The following is a 22756-nucleotide window of genomic DNA, read 5'->3' on the forward strand; positions in this document are numbered from 1 at the left end:
TTTCCTTTATTGTAAATGAGGTGCTATTTCATTATGTTCGTTTGTTTTCATTTTTTATAAGGAACAGATTCTATGAAAAGTTGATGTACTTTTACCTTATCAAAATACATCACTGGAAGGATGAATAAAGACAACTCAGTATTCTCTAAGTATCAGAAACAGTTATCTTGAATATACTTTTTTTTTTTTTTCCATCAGTATTGCTATTACATATTAGATAAAGGGAAATAACTTTGTTTTTGATTAAATTGAATTGCCAGTTCAAGACATGACATTACTGATGATACAAATTATTCAACTTCATAACAGGCTTTATCATTATCAAATGAATTGGACTCTGGAAACACACTGGTTTTATGTTGTCATAAGAAATACTGCAGAGAGATCACAGCCCATTGCTAATTCTCATTCTGAACTTGTATGAGTTCTGTTAAGGACGGCGATGGAAAGAAAAAAGGACCAAAGGGCATGTTGAAGAGAAATGAGTTTAAAAAAAAGAAAAACAAACAAACAAACAAACAAAAAAAAGAAAAAAAAAAAAAGCAAAGAACCAAAGAACCACTTCTCTTTCAAAGATAGACTACAATAGGAAAAGCTTGCTTATTGGGTTCAGTAATTATTATCTTAGGAGTGGTAGTCATCTTTTGCAAGAGTATGCAGTATTAGTGACAGAAAAAAGATTTTTTTTTTCAGAATCTTTGGTAAAATTTTCAACCAATTAATTATGATTTAATATATCATAGAATACTTTTGGTTGGAAAGATTCTCTGTCATTAGATCAGTTTGCTGAGGGCCTTGTGCAGTCAGGTTTTAGAAACCTCCAAGGTGGAGATTCCATAGCCTCTCTGGGCAGCTTGCATGAGCACACACTGCTCTTGTGGAAAAAAATTGTGTCCAACTGGAATTTCTTCTGCTGCACCTTGTGACTGCTGCCCCTTGTCTGTGCATCTCTGAGACAAGCCTGGCTCCTTGTCGACAACACCTGTCTAGGTAATGCAAGACTGCCATTTGGTTCCTCCCCAGCCTTCTCTTCCCTAAGTGGAACAAAGCCAGTTCCTTTTCTCGTATCTCTTATATGTCATGCTTCTAACCATTTACTTTAGTGGCTCTTCTCTGAAATTTCTCCATTTTGGTGATCTCTTTCTCACATTCTGGGATGCCACAAGAATAGAAGTGGTATTCCATTTGCAGCTCCTTCAGTCGACCTGCTGGCTACACTCTTGCCATGCAGATATAAGAAGAAAGAGAAAGAATATTCTAATTTGTTATGATGTACAAAAATTACCTATTCTCCAATTAGCCAGTGTTGATTTATGTGTAAGTAGAAGTGCCTAAAGGGACTATGTTATTAATGTACTCTAAGTGTCAATGAATTAGATCTATTAATTGGATTTTAACATAGCAGATCTGATGCCTTACAAGTAAAAGCAGAGGGAAGTCCAAAGAAGGAAAAATTAAAATAAATAAAAATAAAAAAATCCTAGCTTGTTTTTTCTAAAGATAGCAATTTTCTCAATGACACCTAATAACCTTATGCTATTTTAAACTGAAATTCACCAGAAGTTTCAAAAGAAACAGACTATTGAGAGCATATATTATGCATTGTCCAATGATTGACTGCAACAATGGCAAAATACTTTCTTTTGATGGTTAGTTACAGCTATTTTGTAGCCTTAAAAGTTACAGTGCATGTGGCATAAACAGAAAAACTTTTCACTTTTTCTTGTTGTAATAGCTGCATTATATCAGATAAACAAAACAACAACAAAAATAAATCAACCCAAGGCCCCAACCTGTTAAATGGGTGTGAAGTGGTTGAAGAAAATTACAATACCTTTATGGTATTGTAATGTAATATGTAATGTAATGTAATATGGTATGGTTTTATCCCCTTCATAAATGCATGCTGAAAACATTTTAAGCAGAGGACTGATTTCATAAACTCATAGAATGGCTTGGGTTGGAAGGGACCTAAGGTACACTAGACCAGGTTGCTTAGAGCCCTGTTCAGCCTGGCTGGCAGGGAGGGCACAGCCACAACCTCTCTGTCAAGACAAGACGTATTTGTGCTATGTCTAAAAATTAGACAATAATCATACAGTGGTGTCCTTCAGAGCAGTTTCCAGTGGCAGTTCCATAGAACTCCTTAGAGGTCTCTAGAAATGAGACCAAAAATGTTGGCATGTTTAAACAGTGTCAGAGAAAAACTTTTCATGTAATTGTAAATCATAATCTGTGACGTGTCATTAAAAACTGAATTTGTCATAAATGGTTTCTGGATAGACAGACAGAGCATGTATGCCTCATATATTAAACACCAGATGATCCAAATTTGGCAATGACTGAATGCTTGATGATATTTTTGTAAGATACTTTCATAGGTGCTCTCTGTCAACAAAGTACTAAACAAAGTTTCAAAAAATTCATTGTGATGTAGTAGGAGGACGCTTGCTCTTTATGCATTTTAGGTGCATATACAAAAACGTATGCATATATGGACAGACCATGTATACTTGCACCTGTCTAGAAGATAACAGTTTTCCAGAAGACTGTTAATCTGTTCAGATTCCTTGTAGAGCTAATTACCAAAATTATCCCTTCTGACTCATTACAGAATATATTGGTTTCTCATTCCGTAATCAAAAACTCTTTACATCTACTCTTTCAAGATCTTCACCTTATAGCCTACTGTTTTTAGCAAATTCCAATGTTTATTGAGATAACTAATTAAATAGCATCAAGCAGCAAAGCCACTGCCTGGATTACCATAAAAAAAAAATTGCTTCTACCTTCTAAACTGATTAAGGGAGGAAAGTGAATCAGGTTTACACATCAACAAGTTTAGGAAATTCTTCTTTATGATCTATGACTTTTTCTGCAAAACATCTGCTTTATGGCAGGTCCATTTTGTCCCACTGGTCATGGCATGTAAATCTTCAACAGGAAAACTAAGAAGTCCACACAAATAATTACTTCGGTTAAGAACTCAGAAGTACTTCAATACAATGTGAAAACATGACAGGGAACAAAGTGTAACCTGTAAATGTATTGCAGATTTCAGTAGCTGAAATTTGGAAGAATTGTGAGGTTGTACACAGGTAGCTTTAAAACAACCTTATCAAGAGATTTCTAGTGTTATGTATTGAAGATAAAAAGTGTATATTCTAGATCATTTTGGGGTCAAGCAATTAAAGAACTTGCTTTCTTTTAAAGTTTTAGCTAAGATTTTTATGTATGGCTGTGCCATACATAGCCTTTAGATATCACATGCTCTCTACTTTGAAGAAGAAGGTGTTCTAGATTTTCTACCTGGCCTTGGCACCAAGTGGTTGAATTTTTCTCAGTCTAAGATCTGTGCTCTTAAAAAACAAATTTCCCATCCTAAAGGACAGAAGGCAGCTGCCCTGAAGTAGGATTTAATATATTTTAAACTGCCTCACAGGCATAAAACACTTTCCTATGCAAATTCATTCAAGATGCAATATTACTATTAAAAAATAAATAAAATCTGCAAGTTTTTGATAGAAGACAAATAAATCCTTTCTCCATTATCTTATGTGAGACCTTCACAGTGACTTGTAGAAGGTACAGTAACAGCCTTGAAAACAGATACAAAAACTTTCAGCTTGTTAAGAGTTATTTAATATATCAGGTCCCTTGACTGGATACTTTGGGTAGCAATAGCAAGATTACAAAGCCACCTTTGTAGCCCAAGACCAAATTTAGCTGCTTCTACCCTTTTGAAATGTCATTTTAAACACATTCATGAATCACATCAGTGTTTCTTAATTGCTTATATATACATGTATGATAGTCTGATTCATTTCTCCAATGACTAATTTAACCATTTCTTTTTTCTTTCTCTATTTTTTGAGCAGCAGCGTAGGTCTGCTGCTTGAACCTGGCAAATACCTGGCAAATTCTCTATTCTCTTAACAGAAAACCTGAAGAATTTGAATTTTCCTCTTCTTTCAGTTAGGCAGCTATTCTTGGATCTTCTATTTATTTTAAATTAATAGGACTTGGTAGAAAACCAAGTTCATTTTTATAGTGTACTTCAGACAGCAACATGATATTTTAAAAATATTTCTATTTGGCCAAATTATCTACGTTAGCCACAACAACTACATCATTAGACTGCAAAGCTGGTCACATCAATTCTTTTTCTAATCTCAATTTGTAGCCTATTATAAATGCTCTCCAAGTTAATAAAAAATGTAGAAAAAAATGTCTTCTGTTCTTCACAACATATTACCTAAAACATCGTAACATACCAAAATAAGTCCAAAGAATAGGAAAAAAAAAAAAAAAAAAAAAAAAAAAAAGCTGTCTAATGAAATAAAGAGTTGATTGTGAACACCTTGGTCTAATATAACAAGATCTGTATGTCTGAGTATGGAGAAGAACTTGATAGTAGTCTATGAATGTTTGAGAATTGTAAGCAGGAGTATCTGGGTGACATACTACTATGAACAAGAGGAACTTGCAAGTAGGATTCATCTCTTTTCCATTGTTGTAAATAAAGTAAGAAATTGTGCTTAATAGCTGAGTGTTGAAAAGATGTCCTTTTATTGAATTGAATTAAACTCTTAAATATTTTAAGGGAAAGGGAAAAGTCATCATTCGGAGCCTGAAAAGTAGACTATATGTTACAACAACTGAAACTAAGCTGTAGTTTGAGAACTGGATGATCTGAAAGGACATTTATATTTGTGAGGTGTGTCATTCTGCAGGTACAAGAAAGGTCTTGGAAATGATCAGGATGTGTTGTTTGTTTTTTTTGTGTTCATGTTATTTCTCACATGTGGAGAGCTACCATTCATTTCAATGCTGAAATTCACTCAGTAAGTTACATAGATCTACATTATGGCAAAAACAAAACTAATCCCAAATCCTAGAATTCTCTTCTGGATTGGAACAATCTTTAGTGTCACTTTCCCTACATACTAAAAAAGTGAAACCCTTATATCTCCATAAACAGAGAACTGTAACATCTGTACTAAATTCCTCCCTCCAACAAATCAGCCATAATAATTTTATCATCTAAAAGAGGACAAGAGAAGGCATCAGGTCTGTGATAAGATCTATGTGTGATGAGAGATGCAATATTGAAAACGATGTTTTCGTATTCTCCTCTCTTATTCTCTGACTGTCTGATACTATAAGATCATTTGCTTTATTTTTGGTATACCAAAAGTAGCAAGTAAGAGACTAGTAAAATATGAGGGGAAAAACAGAGGGAGTATACAAGAATCATTGCACCAGAAATGCTGGGGATCTAGACAGAAGATCAACACCACTTTATGTTTCTCTGAAGTCTCTGCTGCTACTGGAGCTGCTTGCCAATGTTTCTGGGGAATGACTGGAGAGATAAAGGTCCAGAAACTTTTTGTAGTTACTGAAAACATTGCGTCTCTTGGTTCACTTCTGGATAACTCTGCCTGTTCTTGCTTTCCTTTTGTTTTCCTCAATATACTGCTTTTTAAATAACCTTGAGAAAACAGACTACTTGACTGTGTAACTGAGTATCATTCAGATTTGGCTGCGGTTTGCCTTATGTAATTCAAGAAAATTCATTAAATAGACTAAATTTGGTTTTCCTCTGAGTGGTACTGACTACAGGGCCATTAATGTAATTAATTCAGCTTTACTTTTTTGTAATACTTAAAAACATTCTTTTAAGTACCTTTTTTTTTTTTTTCCCCCAGTACATGCAAATGCCTTGTTAAGAAAATGTGTATTTTTATCTTCACTTGATGTACTTCCACTTGCCTAAGATTTATGCTACATAACTTATATCTAACAGTACTAGAACCATGTGCTTTGGAAAGCTTCTAGAAAAATGTATAGATAATTCAGTATTTTAATAAATGGAATACTTAGTTTAAAAGCAGTATGTTGCACATACTTCAGGAAACTACTATATTAGTAGTTTCCTAAGATTCCTAAATGGATGCCTAACAGCGCTTCTGTTTCCACGGAAGAAACAGTCCCATTTAAACTAAGATTTTCTACAGTCCAGTTGAACTCTACTTGATCAGTATTATAATTATTTTTAAGTTATATATTTAAGTTAAATTACAGTTACCATATAATATAAGTTATATATTTAAGTTAATTTTAGTATCCTTGAAGCTGATAAACACGTAAGTAAAAATATTCTTTTAGTCCCAAGCATTTACAGAGTACAGACACATTTTAAACTAGTTACATATTAATTTTAATGCTGATACAAGGCTGTATTTCTATGCCTGTTCTCTTCTGCCTTCTTATATTCACTCTTCATTTTTTTTCTATAGTATTATAGAGGGATTATGTAATATGACATTCTGGTAAATGCAGTACCTTTTCTACTCCCTAATAAATATTCAAAATTATTTTGCATACATCCTGTGAACAAGGCTTGTGAAATCATAATGGGATGACTTATGAGCATTCAACTTCCCTATACTGAAGTATAATCTAGCCAACCGGATGGTATAGACAATCATTCTGACGTGTCTATATTAATGTATATTTAAATGAGAATAAGAAAGAAATAGCCAAATTTATGTTAAAGACTTCTAAGGGCTTAACAGCATCTTGCTAAGTATATATGTCAGCTTAATCTAATCCTCCTACCTCTACACGTTCTGTGTTCTCAGCATGGTGCCCATAATGCTCTCGTATGTTATGAGGGATTGTCTCTGAAAAGTTCATCATCAGTACTACACTTCGTTCAATAAAACTTTACATCTGCTCTTAGGATGACAGAAAGCTATCTGTCTCAAATTTGCGTCACAAACCTTTAGCTTCTTTTGACATCTGTAACATGTAAAATAATAATTTCCATTAACCTGCTACAATATGTAGGGTACCATATATTCTTGGTTCTCATCTTACTGTGTCAGATACAAATAAACTAGCTTCTCTAATTTATTTGGACTGTTTCAAATAAATTTTCTATTTTTTTTTTTTCACCAAAAAAGCACTCGTCTCATCAGAAGTTCAACTGAGAAGATCTGTGGCATCATTCCTTCCTTTCAATCTAATGATTTTAAATTCTAATAAGAAAAAAATATCTTATTTCTTTCTCATGCTTTTGCTAGAAGAGACAATACATTGCAATTCAAGATCTTTCAAGAATTCTTGAAGACTATTTACTAATCTTATGACATGATGGAAGTCCACCTGAAATGCAGTAAGATCCCTCTGATCTTTTGAGGCATGACAATTTCTATCTATTCCATTATAGATATATCTGTCTGATGTGCTTCACATTAAATATATTTGAATAGCAGTGTCTAGCATCCCCTGCTAGGTTATTAATACTATCTTTCCCCAGCAGACAACGGACCTGATCAAGTTGAAAACTCCAAAAGGACACACCTACTTGTGGGATTAACAGTGTCTAACATATGTTGGAGATCAGACATGTCAGTAATGGCTCATCATACAGATGGTTAGCAACCAGGACTACCTGAGCTGAATTAATAAATGCAACTGGAAAACTGCTCTCTCAATAACATTTATGTTTTGGCAGCTGTCTCAAGGAAAGAATATTTTTTAAAACTTCATGTACTGGGCCTCAGATTTTCAAGATCAGAACACTTCTGGTCTATTCTGTGTCCTAGTAAAATGCTTCTCTGTTTTTGAAGGACATCAACTATCTGATGAGTAGCAGAAGTTATTTGTGATACCCAATTGGACATACTCTAGAACAGAAACTAACCTTTGGAGGTAATAGAAATCATTATAAAGAGACATCCAAACACTCAGAATATCTTATGGTACCTCTACAGAGACAGGTATGAGCAAGTTCAGGCCACTTGGAAATGAAAAGACACAAAACGGTTCTATTTTGGAATCCAAAACTGTTTCCTTTTGTGATTTTCCACAGTCAGACTCATGCATACACAAGTATGCCATAAGCAGAACATGCTTATTTGAACTCACCTAGAATCAGAAAAAATAAACATTTTTGATTCTAATCAGGCAACAAAATAATGTTCTGGGTAATGTAAAACACGCCATTTTTCCTCTCATGGTACTGAATCCAAATTTGGGGAGAAGGCTGAAAAATTAACAGGTTGCTGTAAATGAAGCCTGAGGACCACTTAACGGCTAAATAAGAGCATAGGAATAAAACTGGAAAAAGTGTGGACATCAGAGTTTAATAATCCCCAGTACCTTAGGCTGATGTTATGGGCACATTAAAATAGTGTAAGATTCAAAAGAAGGTGTGATATTATTTCTGGTATATTACATCTGTGAAGCATACTAAAGGACACGTCTGCAGTTATTCTGACAGACAAAACTAAATACTGCCAATAAGGACTATGAAGACAAAACAGATTATTTTTATCTTGCTTGTGTATGCATGCTGTCTAGGGTATAGTGAAATGCATGGGAACATCTTGGAGACTATAAAGTGCTCATTTAGCTGACAGTTAATACATATGTGTGAGTTAAATTATGTGAAATATCATTAAAAATAGTACAAAAGACAGTCAAGGATATATTTCAGTAATAGACTGCATCCTTTGGAAAGGTGAGGACACTGGACACTATTTGCCTTTTGAGGCTCCAAGGACATGTATTAGCAGGACGCTTAAATATATCTGTGTCTTAACAATACATTAAATTAGTCTCCTTATTCAAAATCATGCCATGTACATATATTCATGTATTATATTCAACTGAAACTATCAAGACACTTCAGCAGCAACTGTTTTAATATGAGAAATTATTTTCAAATAGCACATTTCTTCTTCCTATAACATGAACTTTATGGATGTGTGTTTCCTTAGTAGCCAAATTTATTTTTAAATTCTTTATCAATGAATTAGTGCTACTTTTACATTTAATGTATTCTATATATTCTACAGATTGCAAGGATGTATCTCTTACCAGTGAAGATAATGATAAAATTACTATAATGACAGGAATTATTATGACAGTAGAGAGAACTGAACACAACCAGAATGAATATATGAAAATCACAACAACTTTCTATATCTATGCCATTATTAGTGTAACAGGAATCAAACTGAATCACATTTTCATGCACACAATTTACCCATTATATTGAGCAATATATCTAATAAAGCAAATTAAGTTTATTTGGAAGTAATTATTTTATGGCCTGAGAAATATCAGAAAGGGAGCAGGCAAAATGATAATGTTAAGTCCATGCCAGAAACATGTTTTATCAGGTTTCCTTTTAGCTCTTAAACAAGTTGTAGTAAAAACAACAACATTCTGTCAGACTGTATGTTCATTCTTTGCTTCCTGGATTAAATATGCTTACTCTATGCCACATTTTTATAGCTTTCAATTCCTGTACTTTAAATCTATTAAACAATGTCAAGTTGAATTTTCTTCAAAAACTGCTGCAGGTTAAGAAAAAAAATAGGACAGTAGACTATTTGAGGGCTAACATTTATGTCAGCTAATTAATATGGATCAGTTGTGGTCTGCAAGGATTTTTAAAGTGCATGCACGTTTGAGACAAATATAGACTAAGGATATGATTTGGTTCCTTCTCAAATTGATAGCAAAGCTCTTACTGATTTCAATACAAGTATGGTCTACCAGTTTGGTATGTCTGACAGATAAAAGAAGCTTTTGTGCTCTTGGGTAATGTTAGTTTTCCCAAATTGATTATAGGCCAAAATAAAGATGTACACCATAAGAAATAATTTATAGTTGCAACATTATATTTATTGTCCTGTACTCTCTTTACCTGGTGAGTGAATGAAATTTTGAAAAATTAAGTACTGGGAAAAAAAACAGTAATTTTTTTGGTGAGCAAGGTCTACTTAACTGATAACCAGAAACCAGCCCATGTTCAAAACCAGACACCCTCTTATATGGAGGGTGGAACACCATTTCCTTGTTTCAGAGCATTAATATTTCATCAATATGTCTCAAAAGAGTGCCTGTCTGCACAAGGGATGTGGTTATTTGAACATAGTTCTAGATCAGGACAAAAATGGACTACCAAATGGACTGTTGTTCAAAGATGTTTAAGCAAAAGATTCACGAACCCTATGTTAGACCCTGAGGCTGCCAGATTTCTCAGCATTTTCTCTTTTTATAGAATCATAGAATAACTCAGATTGGAAGATCATCTAGTCCAACCTCCTGCTCAACATCAGGGTCAGCTGCCATCAAACCTTCTGCAGAACTAAACCAAATTACCTTAATTTTAGTATTATGACATGTTTTCTATCAGAAGTCTTACCTGTTTGTAGTACTCCAGCATCAAAGACATCCTTCTTGAAGAAAGCTCTAAAAGACAAAGGACTTGCATTGCAGTCTTCTGAAAGTTTCTCAACTGCTTGTCTAAACACAGAAACTAAGTCAGAAAGAGGTCCATCTAAATCTAGCTGAGAAGCAGATGCTGAAATCAAGCTCAGGCGTACAGAAATTGAAGCACAAGATGCAGAACTGGACTCCACAAATTCACAATCAATTTGGAAGCCCTCTGATAACATCTTCATTGCAAAATGTTTTCTTTGAAGTGGATCATCAAGTACAGCAATAACGTGCCATTCAATGGCAGCATCTTTGGGTAAGTGAGATATAACAACCACAGTGAGCATCCCACACTCCGCAGCTACATCATTATATGTCTCCGAATCTTCAACCTAAAAGAGAAACGAAATATTGTGCATATTACACAACTGGTAGAAATTAATGTTGCTCTTATTCTGATGATGTATTCAAAAATGTATGTGCAGTACAGTTATTTCTTGGAACCTGTTTTTTCCCCTAAACTTTCCTTCTTAATGAAAAGTCATTTTGAGCAATTAAGTATTTATCTGACAGTTAATATCTGCTCATTTTTTCCCTTCTATACTTTAAAGAAATACTGCTCTTAATGTGTTTTGCAATGAACAAATATCTTTTTTTTCATATGCTAATTTCTATACACTAATATGGACAGAATGGACAGAATTTATATTCTTTGAAGCATAGAAAAGGCAGGAACAACAATGAAGCAACAACAATGAATTAATAAAACACATAGAGTTATTTTAGAAGTCAAAATACTAAAGATACAGTTTAGATATTGCAAAGATAAAGTTCTGAACAGCAGAATGGTCTAAACACACCCGTTTAAAAGATAAGAGCATTTTCTTAATAGCAGAATTCATTTTGAAAGTACTTTAAATTATTGTTACATCAACCAGCACATCTAATTATCTTATTTGGTAAGTGAACTCTGAGTAACTGACCTCCTTTTACTCTAATGGCATTAAAGAAGTGGGAGAGGCTTTCTGCTTAATTCCTTGTAAAAGTTTTTGTATAAATCACTTTGGAACATGTTAGCAGGTACTGGAAGTGAATACAACATTTCAAGATACTGAAATGTTCTTCCATGAGACAGAGGAAGAAATTGTCAATTTGCAGCCATTTCAACCCAAATTAATTGTATCTAAGTACATTAAACAGTATTATCCCTGAATTTTAGCAAACCTATGATGAGTTCATAAAATAATTATCTTGTCCCTGTATTTTTGCAATGTGTTTCATCCTTCTTGGTCTGAATACAAAAAGGCCTCAGAACTTCAGATGAGGAATGCCAAATTGCAGTGGGCTGAAGCCCAGCTGCCCAGCCAGCAAAGCACCACACAGCTGCTCTTTCCTGCCCCAGTGGTACAAGTAAGAAAAGTCGTGGATCAAGATCAAGACAGTTTGATAAATGAAGTAATGACGAGGAAGAAAGGAAAAACAAAACAACAACAAAAAAGAACACCCCCCTAAAAAAAACAACCACAAACCAACCAACCAACAAACAAACAGAAAAGATGCGAAGGCAATCCCTCAACACCTCTCACAAGCAGACTGATGCCCAGTCTGTCTCTGTGAATGGGTACTTTTCCAAACCCTCCTTCCCCTCAGTTTTTTTTTTTGCTGCATAAGATGTCAGATGAGATGAACAGCTCAGGTCAGCTGTCCTGACTGTGTCCCCTCTCAGCTTCCCTTTACACCCAACCAAATTGCTGTGTGGGCAGCCTGAAAAATGGAGAAGGCCTTGATGCTGTGCAGGCACTGCTCAGCCATAACTAAAACATGGGTGTGTCATCAGCACTGCTTTGGTCACAAATCCAGTATACAGCATCATAAAGGCTTTTATGAAGAAAGTCAGTTCCATCCAGGACAGACCCTGTACACACATTTAGGTCTGCTGTCACCTTTTACTTAAATTCATATTCTCATACTCCTATTGAATGACAATGTCAACTTATGGAAAGCAACTCAAATTTATGATATATATACTCTCTAAAAGGATTAATTTACATTATTTTTATCTGCTTTTTGAGCAAACAAGTTTTAATTTGAACAATTTCAGGCATTTATTCCATCCAGCAGATATTTTCTGTCTTACTCATTCCTCCATTTTTTTTAGAGAGAGAATACAGTGATCATTTAAGATTAGTGACTTACATCATCTTTGTGTACACAGATAATAACTTTTTTTTATATACCAATTTGCTTACTCTGCACTATATAATGGTAATGTTGTCCATTGCCTGACCTCTGAAAGGAAAAATAATAACAAGGCAAAACTGTCATTTTACCTGAAGTCGATAAGGCCATGTAACTCACAGTACCTTCAATTCACAGGCTCAATTTTCATCCACTTGCTCTCAACTTTGAGAGGAAGAAATAATGACAGGTTACAGGCACTTTATTTCAAAATTCACTCACAAGGTTATTGACAAGCATTTTCCACAGAATGTCTCTGATGTTTGACCCTCATGAGCTGTTTACATGAAAAATGCACTTACTTCTATATTAATGACAGTGGAGTCTAATTCTACACCAAACATGTAGCAATTGCTTTAGCATTTCTGTTTTTGATATGGAAACAAAAATAGGGATAATTTGTCTCAAATTGCAGTCACTTCAGTCATAATAAAATCTCACTGAGTACTGTTTGCTTTCAGTACTTTCATTAGGCAATCTGGGGCTGTTATTAAGGTACCAACACATAAATGTTATATTAGCACTTAACAGGAGGAGCACAGTATTCTCCTCTAGGAGATGAATTCTAACCTTGTCAATATAATTCTGCTCTGAGTGCTGTAAAAGAGTTTGAAAAGATGAAATACTGAAGCTTTGCACTGAGGAATAAAAAAAAAAAAAGTCATGCTCATTCAGGCTTAAAGGCCACTTTGCTGGCCGAAGGTGCTGAGGTACTGTTTAGAAAAAAAGTCTAGAGAAGCTCTCTCAGGTCACAGCAAGCATAAGACAAACTTTTCTACTTCCCTGTACTTGTCTTAGGTTGTTAAATCAATTACTTCCTATTTCTGCTTGCCTTCAGCTGCCATTTAGAATATGAAGAAATACATGAAAATTAAGGCCAGGAGAAAGTACATTTCCAAATTTAACAAATGAGATGAAAGGCTGTTCACGGTGCAGCTGTACAGCACTCATAACCTTTAACTTCAGAGTTTGCACGAAGCACAAGTGATGGAGCTACTGGGGACTAAAAATCTTTCACTAGCTGCTTCAGAATCATACAGAAATACTTCTAACAATGACCTCTCCTGACTTATTTTCAAGAAATCACTGACATTTGTGTTGTACATGGATTTGAGTTGTCTTTTAGAAATGTATATCTGTCTTAAATAGCTGAATATCTTTATGATAGCCTGTCTAGTACATGGGGATGAATATATGAATTCTGCTAAGAAGTTCCAAAGAAATTCATAAGAAATCATAAGAAATATCATGCTGGAACAATATATTAGTATTAGGAGTGAAAATAAAGTGCCATTATTTCATTACTAAGTTGCTCTTCACAACTGATTCTGCACTTCCATCGGTGAGACAACACTTCTGGCAGACAGCCATGGTACTATGGTACTATGGTTTACCACGGTACTATGGTTTACTATGGTAAATGTGTTTTTAGGGTTCTCGCATAAGGATACTGCTGTAGATTGTTCTATAAATGAGCATAGGTTTTGGCCTAGACCTTTTTCGAGTACAGTCTTGAAAGAAAAAAGCACACATATATTGAGGTAGAGGATAAAGCAGTTTGGCTTGCAATTCTTGGAAAAGAAGTGACAAATAATTCTTGGGTACCTCTGTGAAATTCTTATTAATGAGGGGTTATAAAATAGGGCCAAGCATGGTTGAAAGCAGAGATTTCTTAAGGTATGTATGATCTGTTGTTTACAAATCTTTACAAATTTCATTAGGTTGTAGGTGTAGCTGCTATCTACAGGTATTTAGATAAACACTTAAACAGTTATTTTCTAGCTAAGAATTAGCAGTACTCAAATGATTTTCAATTCATGGGAGAGTGTATGCATGTTAAAGATTCCCATTTTCACTTGTTAGCATTTCCACAGAAAATTTAATCTTTTCTAAAAACAAATACTACAAAGCAACTTTGCACCAGCAATAATTTGGATGTCATTGGAAAAAAATAACCAGATTGTACAAGCTCAACAGCTGACTGCTGAGATAATATGGTGGCAGATGCTATTTCTGTGCTACACTTTTACATGATCTGATTTAAAGAGGGCTGGAGCAAGAAGCCAGGCAGCACCCTTTTGCTGTACAGGAGACAGCCTCTGAAAATAAATGGATCTACAATAATGCCTTCTTCCAGGAATGTATTCAATACACAAACTGTATTGTCTCAGAGATCACACTATGACAGTATTCTGATTCTGTCATGATCTGAAGTGGTTTATCCCACGACAAAGATGTGATATTACAAACAGTTTAGAGAATGTGACTCTCTTATTTACCTTCCGTTTTGTGATACCAAACTAGATTGATGCCATATTGTGCTAAACATTGACAAGAGTACCATACTATGCTAAGTAATGTCTTGGAAGGTCTTCATGGACCGGTTAATAAAGAATCACAGCAGTTGACAGGAGTCAAGAAAACAAGTAAAACATTATGAATTGTTAGCCAAGGGATAGAGAACACAGTGGGCTACATTATGCCACTGTAGTAATTCACAGTTCATCCGCACCTTCAGTAAGATACACACTGAAAATGTTCTCCAGCCTACTTAAGGAGGATCTGACAGAGGTTTACAAAATCATGCATGATATAAAAAGGGATAAGAACTGATTTTAGTGCATGCTTCTCCTTCTGTACAAGAGCTACGGATCATCAAACGACATTAGTAAGAGCATGGTTACGAAAAATACAATGGTGGATGACACTTAAATTTCTTTGACAGAGAATACAGTGGTTACAAGAACTTTATGTGGATTCAAGGGAGGCCTGAACAAATACTCAGAAGACTGAGTCAGTGGGGATTATAACAGACATTTAAAATTCCTAGTAAAAAATAATTTATTTTATACAATAGTTAATAATTAATACAGAAATTAGTGATTTATATAACTATTAAAATTATTTTTTTACTTTTATTAATTTTAATATTAATTAAAATAGTTTGAGGTTGGGAGAAGATTAGGGTGGATATATGGTTTTCCTGTTCACATCTGAAGATGTGAAAAGAAAAAAGAAAAACAAAAAGAAAAGGAAAAGGAAAAAGAAAAAAAGAAAAGAAAAAAAAAAAAAGAAAAAGGACAAAAAAAGCTTCATCCTCCCCTCCCCCCGCCCCCAAAGTAGAATCACACAAAGAACTGCTGGAAACCCACTCTTAAGGGGCCACATATATTTTTAATCCCCGTTTATACTGATAGAGACAGCAGTGTTAGCACAGAAAAGTAAAACACAATTTACAGCGCCAGACAGTGCTGAGCAGGAGGTTTGCCTGGTTTAGGCACCTGCCACAGCAATGCACACATCTTGAGCCCCATTACCACTGGAGTCATTGAGACAGTCAGCTGTGTTTTAACTCCTCTAATGAACTTGTGCTGTGGATGCTTAACTCAAATCTGCAAAAGTATAAGAACAAGTGGCTGGAAATAGAAGAGGTTGAAAGACAAGGCTGAAAACTTACTGAAGGCCACAGTACTATAGGTAACAAATGGCATCAAATTCAGTAAGATATCTAATCACAAGAAAGGAGAATGGGGACTCCCACTATACTTTATACCCATGTGTAGGTTGAAACTGAAAAAAAGAGCTTGGTAGAAACATGCCTTAGCTAATATTTCCATTAAAATGTTTAAAATACAAGCCCTCAGATGGAAGGTTAACAATGGAGTACGTCGATTCATTTTTAAAATTGTAATTAACCTGTATTTCCATATTAAAGTAAATGGCTAGCTGAACTGCTGTGTGCTTAATTCTTTCCTGAGCTTTGTTCAGATACAAAGGTTATCACGTTGCTTATAGTATTACTGCGTCCTTGCATTTTGTAGGCCATAGTTCTTAGTAAAAATTCATTTTATTTTCATGGTATGTGTTCAGGGTATGTGCTATGTAAGAATAATCTTACACTAATGAATTCCTAATGCTTCAAAACAAAGCTCCAATGTTATGAGTGTAGTTAAAGGAAAAACACTGGGATATAGGGGCATAAACTAAACTACAGAGTAAGGTTTTATAAGTGCTAAGCTTGAAAGAGACTTTCTAGAATTTCTACAGATTTCTAGAATCTGTCTAGTAGTGTATTCTTTCATTAAAAAATGTAAAATCTATGTCAGTCCTATTAACACAGGAATAATAAGTATGGGACAAACCTATACTTAAAGCATTTTATGAGCATTTAACTATTTTACATAATTTAGTAGAAAAAAGGTACACATTTCAATTATTAACATTTATATAGAAAATTGCTTATTTTGACTATCCTCCATTTGTTCCAAATGAGAAATATTCTTTTTGTTGTGTGAGTAAGGACTAAGGACTACCTACCTCACAGATGAATTCGGAATTGGGCTATAAGAGACAGAGATGAATGCGTAATTGCTATCTCTACAAAGAATTGACTCAGAGAACAAAAAGAAAGATACTGTGATGTTACTTTTAGAAGCTGAGTTTATGAAAATCTTCTATGGTATGCATTATTACACCATTATAGTGGCAAGATTAATGTGCCTTTAAATAATACATTTAAAATTTCTTTTACACTGCCTGCATAAAACACAGTGCATCAAACTCCTGAGATCCAGTTCAAGCTTTGCTAGAGAGTCTCTCACAACAATAGGTTTATGACTTTAAAAAGTAAAGATTCCACTAGGAAAACCACATAAGAATAAAAATGTCAGTTCCTGAAGAAAGTAGGATACAAGCAATCCTTTTCAACATCCTAGTTCATCTAATAAATAGGCCACATACATTCCTCATATAACACTCTTGAATTCAAAGAATGAATAGCACAGTGTTTTATAACAATAAAATTGTTAAGACTTTTTGCAAAGCTTACAAATATAAAAAAGTCTGATGTTTATTATTCTTTCCTGAAATAAAACAGTATTTGCTGCATGCCAAAAATACACAAGCCTGGCAGGCTAAAAATGAGGTCTTATAAACCTGAATATTTATAGTGGATCAAATATTGTTAATATAAAAAGAAACATTTTTTTCAGATATTTTAGTCCTCTCTACTCCACAACATGTTGGACAAGGTTGACAGTAGTTCAAGTGTCACTATGTCATATAGAAACTATTTTGTACAATGTCAGTTGGAACACTGAGCTGGTGTTACCAGCCAACACTTGTTTGGTGTTACCCAACAGGGAGAATCTACAGAAAGCAAGATTCTACTTTATTTTTTGTTCCACTATCTGATAGCACATTTTGCAGAATATTTTTTGTGTAGTCTTTACCAATCTTTTGGAAACAGAAACAGCAAAAAAAAAAAGGAAATTAGATATAGGAAAACAAATATGATTTTAGAAATTTAGGGGCAGTAATATTTTAGGGTACTTTTAATAATTTTTTGTAATTCACAAGGACTTCAAATTAATGTGATCTCTCAATATAATATTTTCACAAGCTGGCATTTGGAAAAAAATTTACATGCAGGTACAGTGGTGATGCAAAATTAATTATTAGATATGAAGTAGTCAGCAATTAGCATGCCAAGCACAAAAGATTAAAGTTTGACAAAAGCAAAAATGGGTGAAGAAAATGAACATGCTTCAAATTGTACTAGAAAGAGTATAGAAAATCTGAAACATATACAATATATTGCTGGCTATTTTTAAGATTTTTCAAGGTTAAAATCTTATGGTGGCTAACCAAATATATCAAAAGAAACAACTATAAAAATTAACTTTCATAATATAACCGCTACCACACCAGTAAGCATTTTAAGGGACCAAATCACACAACAAATCTGATAAATTTAATTTTAGAAGACAAGAGAGGCATTTTGTTTGTTTGTTTGTTTTTGTTTTTTTGGTATATAAAGAATATATTAAGTCTGCAGAATCAAAACTTTCATGACAAATGGTATCTGAATAGTATTACTGCAAGTATATGTAAGCTTTATAAAAAAAGACGAGCAAATGGCTGTGAAGACAGAAAGCGTTCATAAGAAACCAGATCAATAACTATATATGATCTATAGTTAATATCACTCAAACAGAATATTTTAGCAACTTGGTATTCTTTTACCCTTACTGTCAACAGAGGCTTCAAGAAGTGGTATAAATTTTCTTCATTTCTGTGTGATAGACAAAAGCTCAGCTGAAATTAAAGACGTAACCTTAAAAGCTCTGTTTTGATTACATTTAGTATATAAGGACGTCATTTGCTCATTAATTTTGTTTCTCTTTTCTATTGTTGGATCCCTGCATTTTTTTTATCATTTGGGACACTGAGAAGGCACACTGCAGGCTCTGTGACATGATCAAACTAAGAGCAATCAGTATCGCATTTCCATTAAGACATAGTCAGCTTTGAGTAAGTCTCTAGAAGAAATAAACAACTGAAAGCATGAACAAAGGCCATATGAAAAGTCTGTAATAACTAGGCTAACACTTCAGCTTTTTGGGTTACCAACGCAGAAGTTTCCTTGAAAAGTAAGCTTAAATAATTACTTGTTAGATTAAATTGAAAGGAAAAAACGAAAACATAAAGTGGCCTGTAGAAATGGCCTACTAATTGACTACTACATGCGTAGTAGTCAACAAGAATCTCCTATGTAAGACTGAGACTTCCATTTTATCTTAATTTATCAGATAAGTATCACAATTTGTTCTATCCCATTATCTAACACCATAGTCTCAACTGCCCTATGGACTTCAGAGTTGTCAACTCTCTCTTGAATTTTATTCCATCTCTCTTCAAAATACATTTCATAATGTTATGTGACAATTATGCCACCATCAGAGCAAAAGAAAGATCTTAAAATGTTGGATAACTGGAAGCTATTGGAAGGGTGTGGTAATATACAACACCATATTTGTATGTTTTTAGGTGGTTCTAAACTTCAGACACAGTACTGAGCACTCAGAGGAAAGAATCTTCAGAGGACTGTAATTAATGTGTCTGGACACATCATGAGCACTATCAACATAGCCATCCAAGGGGCACAGTGCCTGAAATTCAGAATTAGACAACGACTATTAGCTTTAAAAATGCATGTGACTGGTTGAAGGAGATTTTTCCTCTTACTGGTCCCTTAATTACCCACACAGACGCATACTGAGACAGATTACATCTCAGTTTTGTTTGTTATGGTTGTGTGTTTGTTCTCCTTTTTCTGGGGGAACTGTTTATGGCTGCAGCAAAAAGATTTTAGTAAGCAAGTACTCTGATACAATATGAATATGTCTTTTTTTGCTGTAAGTCAAAGGGGCAGTCTGATTATGGGTCAGGAAGGGATTTCCACTTTTGTTAAACTCATACAAGTCTTGGGTTGTTTAGTTTATTCTGCAGAATTAGTCACAGATCCTCTCACTAACATAGCATCAGTTAGGTTGGAAAAGACTTTCAAGATCATCAAGCCCAACCACCATCCTGACCTACTGAGTCCCATCGCTAACCATGTCCCTTAATTACATGTCCACGCATTTCTTAAATATCTCCAGGTATGGGGACTCCACCACTTCCCCGGGCAGCCCATTCCAATGCTTGAACACCCTCTTCATGAATAAATTCTTCCTAATGTCCAAACTAAACCACCCCTAGTGCAACTTCAGGCTGTTGCATCATATCCTATCACTTGTCACCTGAAAAAAGGGACTGACACCCTCTTCCCTTCAGGTAGTTGTAGAGAGAGATGAGGTCTCTCCTCAGCCTCCTCTTCTCCAGACCAAACAACTTCAATTCCCTTTGTTCCATTTGTACAAAGTGTACATGCAAACCTAATAAACACAATTCCTACTGCACAGGAAGCTTAGTCCCTCTGTTCTCATCCTGTGCATAAAATATTTTAAACTCTCAAGGTCTGATATATTTTTGGCTAAGTACACCCACAGGGTTCAAAATAGGAATACCTGGGTAAAATGCAATGGTCTGTGATATAAAGGTCAGACTAAATGATCTGGTGGTGCCTTCTGGCTGCAAAAGCTCCTAAAGCTCTGAAATCCGTTTTACCCACTACTTACACTCAGTCTTTCTACAGGCATTACTGTGCCTGAACGCTAAAAACCCACAACAAGAAGGCAACCATCCTACTCATTATGGCCTTTAATATCCCTTGCTGATAGTTTTAAATTTTTAAACAGCCCTACCTGTTGTGCTGTCTTTTATGTGTTCTCACAGTTACAGATATAATTTTGGAAGCAAAATATCTAAACAGTAAGCATAATAAAAATGAAACAGGTTAAAGCTTATTAGCAGTAGGGAGCAGATGTAGCAAAATCCTGCCAGTTCCCCTACATTTCCTCCCCAGCAGGGACTTTCTGTCAAGCTGTGAGTTAGCTCTATACAATAATGCAGGCTGCTGTTATTGCAATTGCACCTTCCTATACCTCGCTATTGTACTAAAAATTCACTTTGATTTTTGATTTCTTCCTTGGTAATAATAATATTTAAAGCAATTCCTGCAGAGCTAAATGTAAATTCCAGCACTGCATGCTAGATACTCAAAAGGGCATGAAAATGTAAAATTGATAAGAAAATTACACATTAAAAAGCTGTTTTATTTGCTTTAAAAATATTAACTTCCTCTCAACAAACTAAAGATTCCTGAGCCAAGAGATAACCAGTTAATGACTGGAGTTAAGATTCCTTGAAATACCTCTCAAACATATATCATTCAATATATCAGTTACAATGTGGAAAAAATGATAACTATTTAAGGAACAAAGTCATAAATTGATAGCAATATAAACTGAAAGCAAATGAAGTCTGCCACATGAAACATGATCACAGACTGTCACTCTGAGGGTTTTATTCTTCAAGTGTAGTGTCAAAAATAAGCACTTAGAAAAGAGAGTTGAACTGAATTAAGGACATTCAAGATGGAAAGATTCCACTTGAAATTCACTTGAGAATGTGTACCCAAATGCGACAGAAAATGAGAAAATTTAATGGTCAAAATCTGCTTTCTGGGCATTAAGGTTATCTGATTTTATGATTCAGAATTTAAATTTGAGATCCTGATTGCAAAGATGTTTTCTTTGAAAGTCTACTTTCCTTCTGAACTTTGAATTTGAGCTGTTGAGCTAATTTCCAAACCAAGTGTCAGCTCTTACCTCACATAGTCTAACTACAGTCACAAGTTCACCTGCGGATGTATAGCACCATTGGGTACTGCTGTTACACCTGAAATTAAATTTAAATTAGTACATAGTGAAGGAAATTGTGATATTACTGGAGGCAGAAGAAAACCAATCTGAAAATTCTGGTGGCACTCCTAAACTCCTATTAATTGCCAGACTTTCACTCATTGAGACAAACACCTTTAAATCTATTATATGAAATAATAGATTTGGGTCAGCTGTCTGGTCTCTCTGTCCTGTACTCTCACCCACTGCCTATGGAAATTAACTCCACCCCAGCCAGACCCAGTATACCCACTAATTAAAGGAATTTCAGGGTAACTAATTTTAGGCACCTAAAAACGATAAGCCAATCTTGAGTTAAAATGCCTTTACATAACACATATTAATATATATGCTAGTTAAAACTTGATGAAAAATACAAATACATATTCATGGATATGTTTGGGTATGTATGTATGTACATTTATCCATATGCATATATATGTGTATGGGGAGGATGGGAAAGTGAAAATATGTATCTATACATCTCCCCTTGTCATTCTGCAGAACATGCACAGGGAGACTGCACTACTGAACAGATATCTATAATTCTATGCAAAGATACACTTGACAAATTATGACAAAACTTTACAAAAAATGCTGACTTAATTAGAAATGATTGACAATTAGTATTTTCATCAGTTAACAGTTACGTTTTCCTCTTTCACAGAATCACAGAATCAAAGAATCACAGAATTTCTAGGTTGGAAGAGACCTCAAGATCATCGAGTCCAACCTCTGACCTAACGCTAGCAGTCCCCACTAAACCATATCCCTAAGCTCTACATCTAAACGTCTTTTGAAGACTTCCAGGGATGGTGACTCCACCACTTCCCTGGGCAGCCTGTTCCAATGCCTCACAACCCTTTCAGTAAAGAAGTTCTTCCTAACATCTAACCTAAAACTCCCCTGGCTCAACTTAAGCCCATTCCCCCTCGTCCTGTCACCAGGCACGTGGGAGAACAGACCAACTCCCACCTCGCTACAGCCTCCCTTGAGGTACTTATAGAGAGTGATAAGGTCGCCCCCGAGCCTCCTCTTCTCCAGGCTGAACAAGCCCAGCTCCCTCAGCCGCTCCTCGTAGGACTTGTTCTCCAGACCCCTCACCAGCTTCGTCGCCCTTCTCTGCACCCGCTCAAGCACCTCGATGTCCTTCT

The 22756-nt window shown here is 34.9% G+C and overlaps 1 protein-coding gene across 1 annotated transcript in view; it reads right to left on the reverse strand.

The window, feature by feature from the left end:
* The window catches only part of DPH6 (diphthamine biosynthesis 6), a 205549-nt gene that overhangs the window by 26631 nt on the left and 156162 nt on the right, over positions 1–22756 (reverse strand). Inside the window, exon 14 of the mRNA XM_084288587.1 lies at positions 10226–10631. Coding sequence (XP_084144713.1) covers positions 10226–10631 — 406 coding nt within the window. The remainder of the gene's footprint in view (positions 1–10225; positions 10632–22756) is intronic.

This window comes from Netta rufina (assembly GCF_964035555.1).
Source record: "Netta rufina genome assembly, chromosome: 5".
Lineage (NCBI taxonomy): Eukaryota > Metazoa > Chordata > Aves > Anseriformes > Anatidae > Netta > Netta rufina.